General features: G+C 39.0%; 1 protein-coding gene across 2 annotated transcripts; it reads right to left on the reverse strand.

Moving 5' to 3' along the window:
* Window positions 1–1,156: 1,156 nt before the first annotated feature.
* Window positions 1,157–15,009, reverse strand: slc12a3 (solute carrier family 12 member 3). Of its 2 annotated transcripts, none has more exons than XM_017691139.2 (26): window positions 14,686–15,009; window positions 13,928–14,047; window positions 13,609–13,684; window positions 12,768–12,863; window positions 12,493–12,632; window positions 12,289–12,399; window positions 11,925–12,036; window positions 11,624–11,754; window positions 11,328–11,412; window positions 10,976–11,136; window positions 10,093–10,200; window positions 9,843–9,966; window positions 9,622–9,723; window positions 8,968–9,123; window positions 8,704–8,803; window positions 8,397–8,508; window positions 7,242–7,379; window positions 7,010–7,116; window positions 5,797–5,885; window positions 5,642–5,704; window positions 5,088–5,189; window positions 3,361–3,472; window positions 2,941–3,027; window positions 1,895–2,030; window positions 1,610–1,677; window positions 1,157–1,499 (listed from the first exon to the last, which is right to left on the reverse strand). In XM_017691139.2, the coding sequence occupies exons 1-26, from the start codon at window positions 14,965–14,967 to the stop codon at window positions 1,358–1,360; spliced, it is 3,060 nt and encodes a 1,019-aa protein (XP_017546628.2). In that variant the 5' UTR covers window positions 14,968–15,009; the 3' UTR covers window positions 1,157–1,357. The 2 variants fall into 2 exon arrangements, with proteins under 2 accessions (XP_017546628.2, XP_017546636.2); XM_017691147.2 differs by having other exon boundaries at window positions 5,803–5,885; window positions 14,686–15,008.
* Window positions 15,010–15,390: the final 381 nt, after the last annotated feature.

Raw genomic sequence — 15,390 nt, forward strand, 5'->3', positions numbered from 1 at the left:
CTGATATATGTAAATGACCTCTGTTCTGACTGCCTGTCCTGTATGGGGCCAGTCCAGGCTCATCACTTCAGGACAGAGCTGACCTGCTGTAGTTTGAATAGGTGGATGCTTGTAAATGCATTGGTCTTTGTGATCAAAAATGCAATAAATTCAAAACACTGAGCTTCATAAAATGAAATGGAGCATGAATGGATTGAAACCTTAGCAGTGTTTACATACTACATCATTTTTTTATTAAAAAAAAAAAAAAAAAAAAGCAAGGAGAATTTGGTTTACCAGAACATGGGCCCTTTAAATGATAGATTTAGACAGTGGGAGTCAGCAGAATGCCCAGTTGTTGCTTGATTTGGTAAATTAGTTTAATTATGAAACAAACAGGGATATGATGTTTAAATTATAGCTTCTACAGATAGCAGGCCGTCACAAACTGATATAGGAAATAGGGTACCTTCAGACTGTTTGCACCTACTTTATAAGAAGCAGCTCCCTTATATTTACATTTATAGTTTATGACCACAGGACTGCTGCTGACCAGATATTATTTGATTGGTCATCATAACATTGACACTGTGTCACTGTTTCCAGCCAAATGTGGATTTGAGGTCTCTGACTCTGGTGCAGGGATAGAAGATGCCAAATACAAATGGTCTATTTTAACGAATGGGCTATGAGTGTACGCTACACAAGTGAGACGGACCTACAGTACAAGAGTGTCCAACAAGTGGCTGGTGAGTGTGCATAATGCTACACAATTACAAAACAAAGTGATATGAATCAAACACAACAGTACATTTAACAAATCAGTTCATATCACAGATCACTGAAACGTTCTGAACAAACTTTATAGAGATGAAACATAATAGTGTAGCCGATCAGCCATAGAATGCCTTCCTCATTGGTCCAGTGTTAAAAAAGTCAAGCTCAAGTTCAGGGTATAGCTGTCTGTAAAGTTTAGATGCCCCTGATCAAATTACATGTTTTGTTGATTTTCTAAGTATATATAAGTTAACACATCATCCATAGAGAACAAACTTATGCACATTTCAATGCATAATTACTTTTTAATAATTACTTTTTAATTACTTGCCGAATCTAACATATTGAAAAAATTGTGCACTAAAATTTGCAGGAACAAATGCCATATTTAAGCGTGCTCTCTGTAGCGGATCTGTTTATTTTTTAAGTATTTAGTACGTAACACATTTTCATTTAGAAAATCAACAAAACATATAACTTGACAAAACCTTTGCAAACGACTCTGTACCAAGTCTTATTGTTCATCATTCTAAAAGTGAAGCGCTCCAGTGTCCTACACCTCACAGCTGCTGATGATCAGATTTCCGTGGTCTTTGAACGATCACTGGCAGTAAAAAGTGAGCACGCTGTCTTGGTTCCCCCTGACGAGCAAGACTGGAGGCCGCAGGTCACGGCACAGAGTCTCCAGCCAAGCCATGTAAAGAGTGCTCGGGCAGGCTCCTTTCCGTCCTACAGGCATGGTTCTGTGGAGCGAAAAGCAAGAAATGAAGACGGCTCATAAAACGGCCGTCCACTGGAGTCCACAACAGAGCTGAAATGTAACAAACAATGTAACAATGTATCAAAGACTTACATGATAATCAAAGCAGCATCTCTTGAGTAGTCTTTTAAGACTTCGTTCAGGCGGATCTGCCTAAACGACTAGATAAGCACAGAAATCCACAGACACATTCATGATCAACAGGAAAAACAAAATGCCGTAATGTTCTTCTAGTCGAGTGCTCAGCAAAGTCAGTTTATGAAAATTCATACACATTGTAGTTATGGGTAGTTATATATCTACTGTGTGCAGTGTTTTCAAAGTCCACTGGAGCGTCTATTCATTTATTTCTCGTTTAATGTCTATTCAAATGTTTACCTTTGCCAAATTCTTTTCAAACTCTTCATCAGACACCATCCAAGGACAGTCTCCGGTGGTCTGAGCATCTCCTCCCCTGCTCTTTTGTATAGCATGTACCCTATAAGGCCCTAGCATGTCCTCAAACTTCTTAACACTGTTAAAATGCACAAGATATAGGGTTACAAACAGCTGTTACAGCATGTAAATGCATTTGACATAGATCAGCCTGCCACATTAATTTACTATCCATGTTCTACATTAAATCATCTTGTGGAGGGTCGCTTGCAAAATTATGATTGACAGAATACTCAACCAATCAGTGCTTAGCAACCGTCTCTAAGCACGACTTCTGAAAAGTGACTGAAAAACTCCTCAGAGCAAGCCTGCAGTGAGAACAGCGGTGGCTGTAAATTTGTCAGAATTATTAGAATTATTCAAAGTGATACTGAGGAGCGTATAATGCCTGAAACATACTACCCTGATCATCTGGATGGCGGTGCTGTTTTACATAAATCCTGAAACCAAAAATGTATTGAATTAATCTGTTTGTAATATCTCACTCACAGCTCAGCGTGAAAACTGTTAACAAGCATCTGTGAGGGAAACTAAACCTAACCTGGGTTTTTGTATTTACTGACATCCATTTATGATGTATAATGATAAATAATCTCCCAGAACAATATTAATATGTTAGCTGATTAACTTGGCTTTGTTTTAAACTTAGCTGCTGACTATCGATGAATTGATTTAAGATTAAACAGGACTGTGCAGTGCTCACATTTGCAATTAAAACATTCTGTTTGAGCATTTTTTTAAAGATGCACCTTGTTTGCCTGCAATCCTTTGCATTCTTTGAAGTTTGCTACAACACTTAATGTAAAAGATTACATATCCTCAACTTCTAACGTTGCAGTGTGATATACGCCGTTACCTAAAATGAGTTTGACACCCCTGGCCTAAACAAAAGCATAGACAAGATGTGTGAATAACCAAACTTAGTTAGTGATACAGTGTAGAACTATACAGAGGGTGAAAGAGAGAGGTGATAAATAAAAGGCTAATACTGTTCAGGCTGAGGTTTCTCGTTGATGTCAGGAAGGACTAGGATCTCGTGGAAGCCGAGGCGAAACTTGCTGAGGAGAGCTGTGAGGCTAGAGAGACAACAGGCACAGGGTTGCCCCAAAATAAGGATGAACAGATCTTAAGACAAAACTAGATGATCATAGAAAAAAAATCTTCACATAGGAATTCAGTTCATTTCGGCAAACAGCTCTGTACGTGTGGCTTACTGCAAAAAGTAAATATAGGTAACTCAGTGCAGTTGATTTGTGAAAACATAAATCATGAGGATTTGTATGTTACAGTATCTGAGTAAATACACTGTAGTTTAGCATAGTAGGCTTCGGTTCACGTTCACAGCACTAAATGAACAAACTCAAACACTCGAGTGTTACACAGGAGATTATGGCTTTAGCTCAACTCACTCTTGTTTTTGTTCCTCAACATGCTGAATCTCTCCTCCCACAAATACTCTCACTTTGCACCTGCCCCAGCGCTTCTTACGCTTCAGAAGATACGGCAGCAGAAGTGTCAGACCTGACAACACACAGCATTAGCCATTATTGCATCAGTTCTACACACACTCAAACTCAGTCGCATGGCAAGTTAGACTGCATGGTAAACAACACTCTTGCCACATCCAGAATAACTTTAAATACATACACCTTATGAGTAATTCATGCGTTTGTTCAATATTTAATAGTGTCAGATCCATAAGGAAGAACTAGTCAAGGAAAATGAGAAGGGAAAGTAGTCTAATAGCCATTATTATTATAGCGATAAGCTCATTTGCAGCGTTTATCTCTAGATAAGCCTGTAATAGAAGAAGGCACAATGTAAAATATGAAAATGTAAAAACAAACCTGGCATTTTACTTTAAAATGAATTTACATTACAATTCGTTTTTAAAATGATTCCACTCATGAATATTCTGTAATTCATTTAATTCCACATGTTACCACTGTAAATGCTGTTTGAGCCAAAGCTGGTTTTGCAATAAGGTACCTTGCAGATTTTCTGCAACAGCACCCTTTGTAAGAGAATCAACAGCCTCAAGAGGTTTTTTCATTTATTTAGAAAATGTATTCATTTCATTTTAAACAATCATAAAAATAACCACAAATGAAATGAAAGGCAGCAGAAAGAAGACAAAAATCTTATGATATCTGCCCCTTTTTTCCCTGAAATTATTTCGAACACTAATAATTTATAGAAAACAAACTAAACAAAAAACAACACTAAACAAAAACATCAGGTCATTCTCGTACAACAGTTCACAAAAATATACATCATACTATTTCATATTTTTTAAACAAACCAACTTTTATCATGCTTTTAAACACATGCATTGATCTAGCATTTTTAACGTCACTCTCCAGGTTATTCCATAACCTTATTCCTTGAATTGAAGTACAACGCTCCTTCAAACTAGATCAGAATTTAGGCTTTACAAACATCTCTATCCCCTTAAGATTACAGCAGCTCTTTCTCTTAACAAAATTGAATTGAACGTTTGAAGGTAATGTGTTTTTATGAGCCTTATACATTAACAAAAAAATATTAACGTCAACTAAATCATAGAATTTCAATAATTTCAACTGATAAAACAATGTATTTGATGGATGTGTGTAATGTTTTCTTGTGATAATTCTTACAGCTCTTTTCTGTAGAACAAAAATAGAATTTGTAATTGTTTTGCACGTTTTCCATCATGTCATTGAGAACGTATGGAGCTTGACGGTGGTAACTCAGTAATGAATGAGACAGGATCACTGAATCCATATAAACAGTTTCAGTTTCATGTGTTGGAAGACAATTCCTAAGGTCAAATGACATGTTTTGTTGATGTTTAAGTGAAAATAAACCGCTGATTACTTGCTGAATGCAACATACTGGGTGAAAATTCAAATGTGGCCTGTATAGAAGCTATGGCACACTTTCTATTTTATGTGATATGTTAAGCTCAAATAAATAAAAATCAAAGGAATAAAAAAGTGTGCACTAAAACTTTCAGGAAAAAGCCATATTAACGTCTGTTTCCTGTAGAGGATGTCTCGCTTTGACATCAACAAACACCCAAACATTTGCATATGACTGTAAATGGGACACTAATCATTTTTTCAGGTCATAACTATTTTTTGTCAACACTCACCTCCATCATCAGACAGCCAATATACATCAATAGTCTTCTTCTCCTGCCTAGTCTGAAATATGGTGGTGGGTTGAGGCAGAGCCGTGAGTGAGTCAGGGTCCACTGCAGCAGAGAAAGTAACATTTGATAAGTTTCTGCATCGTCCAAATACAAGGATTGCTTTAATCTGTGAAAGACTGCAGCTAATAGTGTAAAGCATCACATTACAAAACACACAGACACACATACTGTGCAGAACATTTGATTGTCTGCAAAGTTCAAACTCAGAGGCTGTTTTCATTTGTAAAAGAAATAGTAACTATCAGATAACAAAACACAAAAGGTGCTGTACATGAATACTAATTGTCTTTTTATTTCATTTTATATTTATACACTATCCTGTGTTTATTATTTATTATTTCTGCTCCTCTGTTTTTCCTTTGATTCCGTGCACTTGCAGTTATATACCACTGTATGCATAAGTAGATCATCTCTCAAGAAACAGTGTTCCTACTTGGGTGAAATATTTCACTACCACCCTAGCTGGTACGACAACAGTGGGCTTCAGTGCATACTTGTTGTGCTGATGTTTCTGGCGTCAAGCCCCGGCTCAGTGGCTGTCTCAAACACTGGGTTTACTGCAGTAAAATAAGGTTGGGATGAGGGTTATGATAAATTCTTACAAAAGTAATCATGAATTAAAATGCATTTATTTGAATATTGAAATGACCATTACTGTGTGCTTGCATTTGATGAGACAAATCAAGACCTTCTTTCATCCGGAGGATGCATACTCCGTACTGCAGATCAAAAGCATCACTGCAAAACACAGAATATTCAGTGGAGGACAAAGCACACAAATCATGCACTTGAGAAAGCCTTGGTAAAAAAAACGTATTAGTGTTCTATTGTTTTTTTATTTTCGTTAAAGTACAAAAGGACTTGCTTCTGAACGTACTTAAAGCTTTACTATGTAACTTAGAGACCGATGGAAATGTGTAATTGCAATTAACTAGTGGGAGAACATTTTGTAGCACCTTCCTCAAGCTGATGAATCTGCTGATTGTGCTAATTTTCCTCCCCACTCAAACTCCTGGGCTATTGGGTATCTGATGTACATACACTCACCGGCCACTTTATTAGGTACAATTGCTTGTTAACACAAATAGCTCATCAGCCAATCACACGGCTGCAACTCAATGCATTCAGGCATATAGAGGTGGTCAAGACAACTTGCTGAAGTGCAGACCGAGCATCAGAACGGGGAAGAAAGGGGATTTAAGGGACTTTGAACGTGGCGTGGTTGTTGGTGCCAGACGGGCTGGTCTGAGTATTTCAGAAACTGCTGATCTGCTGGGATTTTCACACACAACCATCTCTAGGGTTTACAGAGGAAGGTCCGAAAAAGAGGAAATATCCAGTGAGCGGTCAGTTGTGTGGACGAAAATGCCTTGTTGATGTGAGAGGTCAGAGGAGAATGGGCAGACTGGTTCCAGATGATAGAAAGACAACAGTAACTCAAATAACCAACCAGAATCTCTGAGGAATGTTTCCAAAAGGGGGTCCAACCTTTTACTGTACCTAATAAAGTGGCCGGTGAGTGTATATCCCAGACGACACTGCAGCATTTCATTACAAAAGTTTGTCAGAGGTGCCCAGGTCCTAGCTACAGTCGCTAACCTATGTTTGAACATTCTTGGGAAGGATTTAGTGAAAGGTGTACTATAACTGGTGTAATTTTTTGTAAATGTGCATCACGTTCTTTGGGATATTATAGAAATGATAAAGTGCACATACTTGAAAATAGTACTTAACTACAGTAATGATGTACACTGATACTGTCGAACACTGATAGTATCATGTGACATAATGCTCTTTCACTCTTATGTAATTTAATAACTCTAAATTCTGAGTCATTATTTGATAAAATATGTAGGACCTACTGTAAAATGCTGATATAATTTTCTATACTAGTTGGTGGACATTTGTTCCAGTTCCTCTTAAATCCCATCACCAAGATGTTTGGTCGGATCCGACCTAAACCTGCACCCTGTAGAGACACATCAGAATCAGCCACAGTTGCCATCAGTTGTGGCAAGAACCACAACATCAGACTTCAACAGTATTTCAATCAAACAAGCTCAGATGATAGACCAGGGAATTGTTTGGCAGCACCTGCAGCAGTATCTGTGCTCCTGTGCGCAGGTCATCAGCAACCACTCCTTGATAGAAGGACTTGATGCGACGCTTGTTGAGCCACGTCACATGACTGCTACTGTTGGCTGCATCCACAGCCTCTGGTGAAGGTCCTCCCTTTGAAGAGACATACCCCAGCACAGACCTGACACTTAATTAAGTACACTGCCTTGCATCTACACTCATTGTCTATTTTGTCAGATCCTCATACCATGTAGGTGCACTTTGTACAGATGTAAGTCATTCTGTTTCTCTGCATATTATGTTGGCCCCGTTTTACCAGGTAGGTATGATTTAAGCGTCAGATCATTCTCAGCACTGCAGCAGCTCTGAAGTGATGGTCATGTGTTAGTGTGTGTTGCACTGATACTAGTTGATCAGACACTGGATCTGGAGTTTTTAGACACCTTGTTTACCATCCAAATGTATTCAGTCCACAGTATCTTGTGGCCAGAGTTGTGTGACCACTGATAAGAGAGTAAGAGGGCAACTAATGCAGGCTCTTCAGCAAATCAGTGTGACTGCAATGCTCAGAATTATCTACCACCCAAATAATACCTGCTCTGTGGTGGTCTGTGGTTGAACAGGGTGAAAGTGGGCTAACAAAGTATGCAGAGAAACAGATGGATTACAATAAAGTGCACATATATGGTAAGTGGAACTGATAAAATGGACAATGAACAAGCGACCTTGGGTTTGTGAAAGGCGCTATATGAATGTAATTTATTTATTATATGCAATAAAATATGTTTAATGAAATGGCTGATCAGTGTATGAGGTCTACTGGTGTAAAGGGTGCTGTGGAAAGATGTAACAGCTACTTTGGGATAAATTTTATGTCATATAATTGGCAGTGGTATAACTACCAGCAATGCAGGCAGGGCAGTCACACTATGGCCGGTAGCATAGTGGGGCCTGTGGTGACCCAGTCCCCTAATGTCTTTATTAAACCCATTATATGGCAACTAACACAAATTATTGCCCATGACTCATGACTGGCTATGATACCTACAACCATTATGCCTACATTATAGCACCATTTAGAGCACTGGAGCCCATAAAATCCTAGTTACGTCTGAGATCCAAATTGAGATATTACTTGTCTGTTCATTGTTAAGGGGAATAGAGACTCACAATGATGACATTTCCACACATCATTAGACTCTGGTTCTTGGTGAAGGTACCGACAAAGTCTACCAGAGCTGGCCGCAAACTGGGTGGCCCGGTGAGAACCAGACACTGTGGCCTAAATGAGGGGAAAAAAAGAAGAAAAGAGGAATTTAAAGGGCATTTATAAGGAAGGAATAGACCAACAGAACAAAGAAACGTGACCATATTAAAAAAGAGAAAGAAAACATCTCAATATGGTGTGGAATTCTATGAATATGATTCATCACTACATACCTATGGCTCACAAAGAAAAACACTGAATATGAATTACCTGTAATTCTTTATGTGGTCTTCTACATGGTTGAGGCCCATACAGTAGGACAGTGCCATGTTGTATGAGCCTGCTTGCACCGAGGAGCCCCAATTTACAGCTACAATATAAAAAGAAATTAAAAGGCTATGAGGTTATTTTTTATGTTTTTTTCTGTTGTTCTGGGTACTTTCGTTTTGAAAAGAGAATTATTTGTCTGTTATTTTTCTTTTGCATGCTGCATCAGGTAGCTTTTTGATATGAAATTTTATTTGGTGGTCTTACAGGGTTTCTTGTAGAGCACATATCCCAGCAGGAAGAGCACTATCCCGATAGCTATGAGAGCAGCCCACCAGGTGAGCAGGAACATGATGATCACTGAAACCACAGCACCCACTAGAGAAGCCCACTTGCTGTAGAACCGGAACGAGGGACGCCAACCTGCACATAAAGAGCAGAAATGACACGTGATATTTATGCTGTACAGTATTGATCACATGCTCTGTAATAACAGAATGAAGTGTTATACACTCTTAAAACATGTGGTGTGTTATTTTTTTAAACACATCATTGTGCCCAAAGTGTACTATAGCATTAGTGCATTAAGGAGGCCCAGTCATGCTGTCAAATGAACTTGATCAATTTTCCAGCCCTCTAAATAAATGTGTACACCAAAAATCACAGCATTTTCTGACATAGTTTTACAGATGTTGAACTGTTTTTTCCACAACCTATAAAGCTTGATTCCCACATTTCCCAGTTATCTAGTGCAAGTGAGTCAAGGTGATAAAACATATGATTTGTTCTGAGAAACATTTATGTGAACTAAATACACTTTAAATGAGAAGATTTCAAAAAACTCAATGTAGATAAGTGATAAAATGTAAATAAGTGGAAATAGATGTGTATAAAAGTTTCTACTGGTGTGATGGAGCTCACCAGGAGAGTTGGTGATGGAGGCATGGAAACAGCTGAAGTTGATGAGGGCGTAGGAGCACAGGAAGAAGTTGGAGATTATGGGAGCAATGGTATTCAGTTCAGCTGAAATGTGATCGGATGGGAAAAACATTTGCTAAGACTCCTACAGTATTATTATTTTTAATATTAGACTAGGTGCACATACAGAACCTAATATTCCTTCTGAAATGTTTTTTGCTTACCGATGAGAATGAAGCAAACAGCAATGATATAAGTTAAGAGGTAGCTTCTGTATGGCTCATCATTCTTCCCATAGCCTTTCCCAAAAAAGCCAATCACTGGATACAACTTGTCCTTACATAGGCACTGTAGGACAGGCCAGATAAAAGGTCCATGTTAGTCTGCACCTTTTCTATTTGGATTTTCTCATGTGTTTGTAGCTATTTTGACCAATATAATAAACAAAAAGAGATATGGTGATGCATTTATCACCTGGAAGACTTTAGGTGCTGAGACCAGGCAAGCCAGCGCAGAGGACAAAGTAGCCCCAAATATACCAGCTGCAATCAGAGGTGCAAATCCAGACACCATGCTCATAGTCTAATGTGAAAGAGAACAGACATTCATTTTGAAATCTTAAATGGGAATTTCATTCACTTTTTTCTGTATGATTAAACGGTTAAGGTAAAAATAAAGCCAGTGTGGCTTGATATGAAACACGCCTTCCTAGAGAAACTTACAGAGTGGGAATTATTCTGAGCACTAATAATAGCGACCAGATGTCTGAAGAGTTTTATCCTTCCAAAAGCTACCCCTTAGAAAGCTATTGCACAATATGGTTAAAGATATGCTGCAATAAGATTTTGGCCTTAATCTTTATTTTTAAAAATACATTCAGGGCAGAGAGATACATGAAAGGTGTTGAGAAGCAAATAGTACCCAAAGGATTGGGATTCACCACTATTTTACCATCATCAATTTCACATATAACAGCCCACAAGACATGTAGGTTCACTGGTCATTTGTATAGCAAATTAAATGGCTATTGCTAATTGTGTTACTGACATTGTGACTCCTGGTTCTTATCACCAGTCAACAAATTTCTCTACAATATTCCATTTCACAGTAAAAACACTCTGAATGGCTTTTACATCTCTTATAAACCGGTGAATTTCCCCTTAAATTAAGTATTTTAAACCTAGACAATGAATCTGAAATCTCTTAGATGTGATTTTCCTAATGAAAACTATGCATGTGAGATTATACATTTACACTCTGTTTCCACATTTACTGCATATAATTACTATATGTTGAACTGTTTATGAATTACTGGTGAAAGGCTTTGGGATTGGTCAGTACAGGGAGTTATCGGTACCTGGTAATAATTACTAAGGCCGTAACTGCAGGTCTTGTTGGCGATGCATTCACTGAAGTTCCAGCCGTAGCTGCAGGCAGTCCCCAGGCAGTCTCCAGCAGCAGATCCAGTCATTATGGTGTCATTGATATGACCAGAGGCATCACGCAGTACACAAGAGCCTGATACAGACAAGTTCCTTAGAGCCATAACCAAGGTAAACACTGCCTTTCAATGTATTGTGATGCAATGACATCAATAATGAGCACCACCAGACACTGACTAAATAAAGAGATATAAAGTATATCAGAAACAAAAGCAGAAGTGCGGTCCATACTAGAAATCAGATCCAATTTGTTTTACTACCACTTACCAATGGTAGCTGAGATGACGAGATAAGACACAGTGGTCCAGAAAATGGCCAGCATTGTGCCACGTGGAATAGCCACATTGGGATCCTACAAGCATATGTGATGTGTTGAGTCACTTAGAAAGGCAGAGCATATCAAAGGGACAGTCATGCAAAAGTTGAAATACAAAGGGATTCCCTGAGATACATTAAGATGCATGAAACGCAGCGCAAATTATTCATATTTTTAAGCAAATAAATGTGTTTTATGGGGCTGGTATGGTGAATTGTGCATAAAACAAGAGGAAAGCTAAACTTGCCTTCAGGTCTCCTGAGATATTGGCTCCTGCGAGAATGCCAGTGGCTGAGGGGAAAAAGATGGAGAACATGCCAAAGAAGCTGCCCTCTGGTCCACGCCAGTTGGGCACAAAGTTTTCTGCAAAAATGTCCGCTGTTGGGCACAAAGAGAAGCACATTGTGCAGCACATGAGCTTCTGTAATGTGTTGAAAACATATGGTACTCAATTCTGCCTGAGCACCAAAAGTATGAAAGTGAAAGTTTTTGACAGTTTTCAAAATTTGCAAATGTTTTAAGGAAGATTGACTGCACCAATTTCTAACCTCTATAGCTGAAAAAGCCCCTGGCTTGCTTCTGTGGAGAGGCTGGGATGATGGTACCCACAATGTAGTTGGCAAAGGAGACCATGATAACCATGAAGAACATCACCTGGGCCTGAGAGATTGATTCATAAGCAAACTTTGTGAATGTCAGCTTTTTTTTCAGAGGTTGTGTGTTTGAATTCTTTGAAAAAACTCTTTCGTTGTTTCAGCACTTAAGCTTCTTTTTACATCCATATCTAAAGGCTTGTTATTCAGGACGCATGAAAAATGCAATGCATAACTGCAGATGAATGAGTTAATATTAAGTGATAGCTGTCCTGATTTGCTGACAGGTCCATGAAGATTAAGGGGTTAGGGCACAAACCTTTGACTCCCACTCCATACCAGCCAGTGAGATGGCCAGCAGACAGGTGACAGTGATTACACCGATGATGCGGATGTCATTGATAGGGTCTACCATGCGTGAACCATTCTCCTGATAGTGGATGAAGGAAGGAAAGAAGTTAAAGCAATGAAACGCAAATGTTCATTGAGCAAGAAAGAAGATGTGTTAGTTCACAATGCCCACCTCCATGAGGGCTTGTACAGTTTCAGCAAAGCCCACTGTGTGCATAGCCACGGCTACTGCATTGGCAAAGGCAAAGATGAGTCCAATGGAGCCCCCCAGCTCTGGGCCCAGACTGCGGGAGATCAGGAAGTAAGTCCCACCTGGAGAAGAATCAGGGTGGAATTGTGCAAAGAGCAAAGTGCACTTAGAATGGGCTTCTGACTAAACATGTGGTGTGCTGCAATGTGATGGAGTCATGCCTGAGCTATTAGAGCATTAATGAGTAACTGCCCTACCTCCTCTGACTTTGCCGTTGGTGGCAATGGCAGACGTGGAGAGGCCAGTGATTCCAGTGATGCAGGAGGACAGCAGGATTATAATCCATGTCAAACCTGCCGATTAAGAAAGAGAACTTGAATTTTTTCTTATGACATTTTTGTGGTTTTATATGCAAAACAGTCCTAATTAATTTTTACATGACCAGAATTAAACAGGCTGTTTCTGTTATTGTGCCCTTAAGATTGATACATTAGTCACTTAGAATTAGAATATTTTTGTTATTGCACCCTTACGAGTTTTGGTCAGCCCTTACTGACCAAAACAGACATGTGTCCATTTTTTCTGATTTAAATTCCTCGGCATCATGTGTGCACAGCAACAGTCCTTACATTATGTAGATTTTGGATCAATAGAAATGCTCCAAAAGTGGAATAAAATCTCTTTACATTAACTTACATTAAGATTAAGAAGCTTTTTGCAATCTTCTGTAAAGTTTCCATTTTACAGGTACTTGTTTTAATTATTTTTGACATTGATATATAATTTAATTATTTACATTGATATATAAATGATCTCTGTTCTTATTGGCTCCTCACTCAAAAAGCAGACCAGGTTGAAACACTTCCTATTGCTTCAGCCTGAGAGGAAGGGGCCGAACTGCTGTAGACTGAATAGGCAGATATGCAAATGTGCTGATTTCCGTGACATCATACAAACAGTAAATGCAAAGTGAGATGTTTTTGCAGCGCAGTTTCAGTATAGGAGCGTGAACAATTTGGCCAGATATGATCATATCACCCCTTTACAGTACAATTGTTTTTACAGTCAGAAGAACAAAGAAGAAAAAGACTGGCATACCAATCCCAGCTTGAGCTGTGATCCAGGGAAGCCTCAGATACAGAATCACGCCCCAGATGTTGAGCATACAACGAACCTGCAGGGAAAAAAAGTCACAGAAGATCAAAAGCATTATTTTTCCTTTTTTCCCCATTTTTAATATTAAAAGCAAAACATACCAATAGCCCTAGGCCACCGAGACACTTGGGCAACCTCAGGTTTTGTTCCAAACCCAAAAGATTTTTCACACAAAGTGATATTCACATTGATGATATTGTCATCTAACAATCACTAGGATCGTGGCTCTATACCGTATACATGAGTATAAAAGGGTCCTTACCATGACCCCCTGTACCCAACCAAAGCGAGTAGGCTCTGGAGGAGGTTCTGTTGGTTCATCCTCTGGGCTCTCTTTGTTGCCATTTGTCTCCTCATACAGGGGAGGTGGGGAGGAATCATCCTACAACAAAAGTGTACTCAAGTACTCATGTAAGAAAGGTTACAAATAATTTCACTATTATGACAAACTCAAACAACTAAAAAAAAAAAAAAAAAAAAAAAAAAAAATATATATATATATATATATATATTTTTTTTTTTTTTTTTTAATTATTAATATATATATATATATATATATATATATATATATATAAAAAAGAAGACATGGGAGAGGCCGTAATCCCACTTCTGACACCAACTTTTCTTTGCCAAAATGCAAGTAGAAGCCGCCACAATCATGTTGATGCCTAATATGGTATATAGTAATATTGTATTCAATAATAGTTTTGCAACTCATAGATTCATTCTGCCCTGCGATGGACTTATGACCTGTCCATGGGCTTTCCACCCAGTTATTGCTGGGACAGGCTCCAGACCCCCCCACAACCCAGAAGGATAAGCGGCTTATGTGTATGTGTGTGTAGATTTATGCAGAAGCAACAAATGAACAGACATGGCACTGTCAACAAATTCAAACTTTGCAACTATGATTTCAAAAACTAAACATACATTATGTCACAGCCGTACACACAGCCATACTAACTGCACAATACGGATAAATAATGGCACCACAAGACTGGACACCACAGCCTTTCTTACCTCAGGATTGGAGTGAAGCTGGAATAGTGATGGTCTTATTTTCCGTGTTCTCCCAAAAACCTCAGTGTTGGCATAGAAGTCATAACTCGGTGGTGAATCCAGTGTATCATATCCAGACAATACAGCAGAGCTACGGGAGGCCACGCCATTCACATCATAACCGCCGTTCTCCTCCACAGCGTACCCACGGCCATCTCCACCACTCAGTGGTGGAGAGACAGAATACTGGCCTCTGAATGTCGTGAGGTTGATCACCTCATTAGACTGTAGAGTCTCCTCCATGAGTGAGTGGATGGCAGTGTGAGTGGGGGACTGGGCTGAGTGGAAGGGTTATATTGCACCTGAACCGGAAGGAACTGCTCTTGTGTTTGGGAGTATAAGAACACCGGAGCCATTTAGGTTTTATTGTAATGGTCAGTAATTCTTAAAGAGTTGCCTGAGGGCCCTCTGGTTTGTACTTGAGCGTGTAAACATGATTAGAACACAGTAAATGAGATCTATAGCAGGATAACCTTCACAGAGCATCTGAAGGACAACTTTGCTTCCTCAAAGTGTGACTAAATTCTCCAATTATCCTCTCTTACAGAAACCACAGAACTGCAAACAGGGTTAGGATGTATTAGAGGATTGGGGATACACATGCAGAATACAGAAATCAAGTATCTCTACTCAGTTCAAGTGACATTTTAAAGGCAGCGTTCAGAA

This window comes from Pygocentrus nattereri, chromosome 7 (genome assembly GCF_015220715.1).
Source record: "Pygocentrus nattereri isolate fPygNat1 chromosome 7, fPygNat1.pri, whole genome shotgun sequence".
In the NCBI taxonomy this organism is placed as follows: domain Eukaryota; kingdom Metazoa; phylum Chordata; class Actinopteri; order Characiformes; family Serrasalmidae; genus Pygocentrus; species Pygocentrus nattereri.

What these genes read in the sequence shown, in the direction of transcription:
- slc12a3 (XM_017691139.2), bottom strand. Translation starts at nt 14,967, where the DNA reads ATGGAGGAGACTCTACAGTCTAATGAGGTGATCAACCTCACGACATTC. An exon ending in TGTTTGCTTCATTCTCATCG is followed by an intron (nt 9,724 to 9,842) that starts GTAAGCAAAAAA and finishes ATCACATTTCAG; the next exon opens with CTGAACTGAATACCATTGCT. An exon ending in CAGAAACATCAGCACAACAA is followed by an intron (nt 5,190 to 5,641) that starts GTATGCACTGAA and finishes TCTCTGCTGCAG; the next exon opens with TGGACCCTGACTCACTCACG.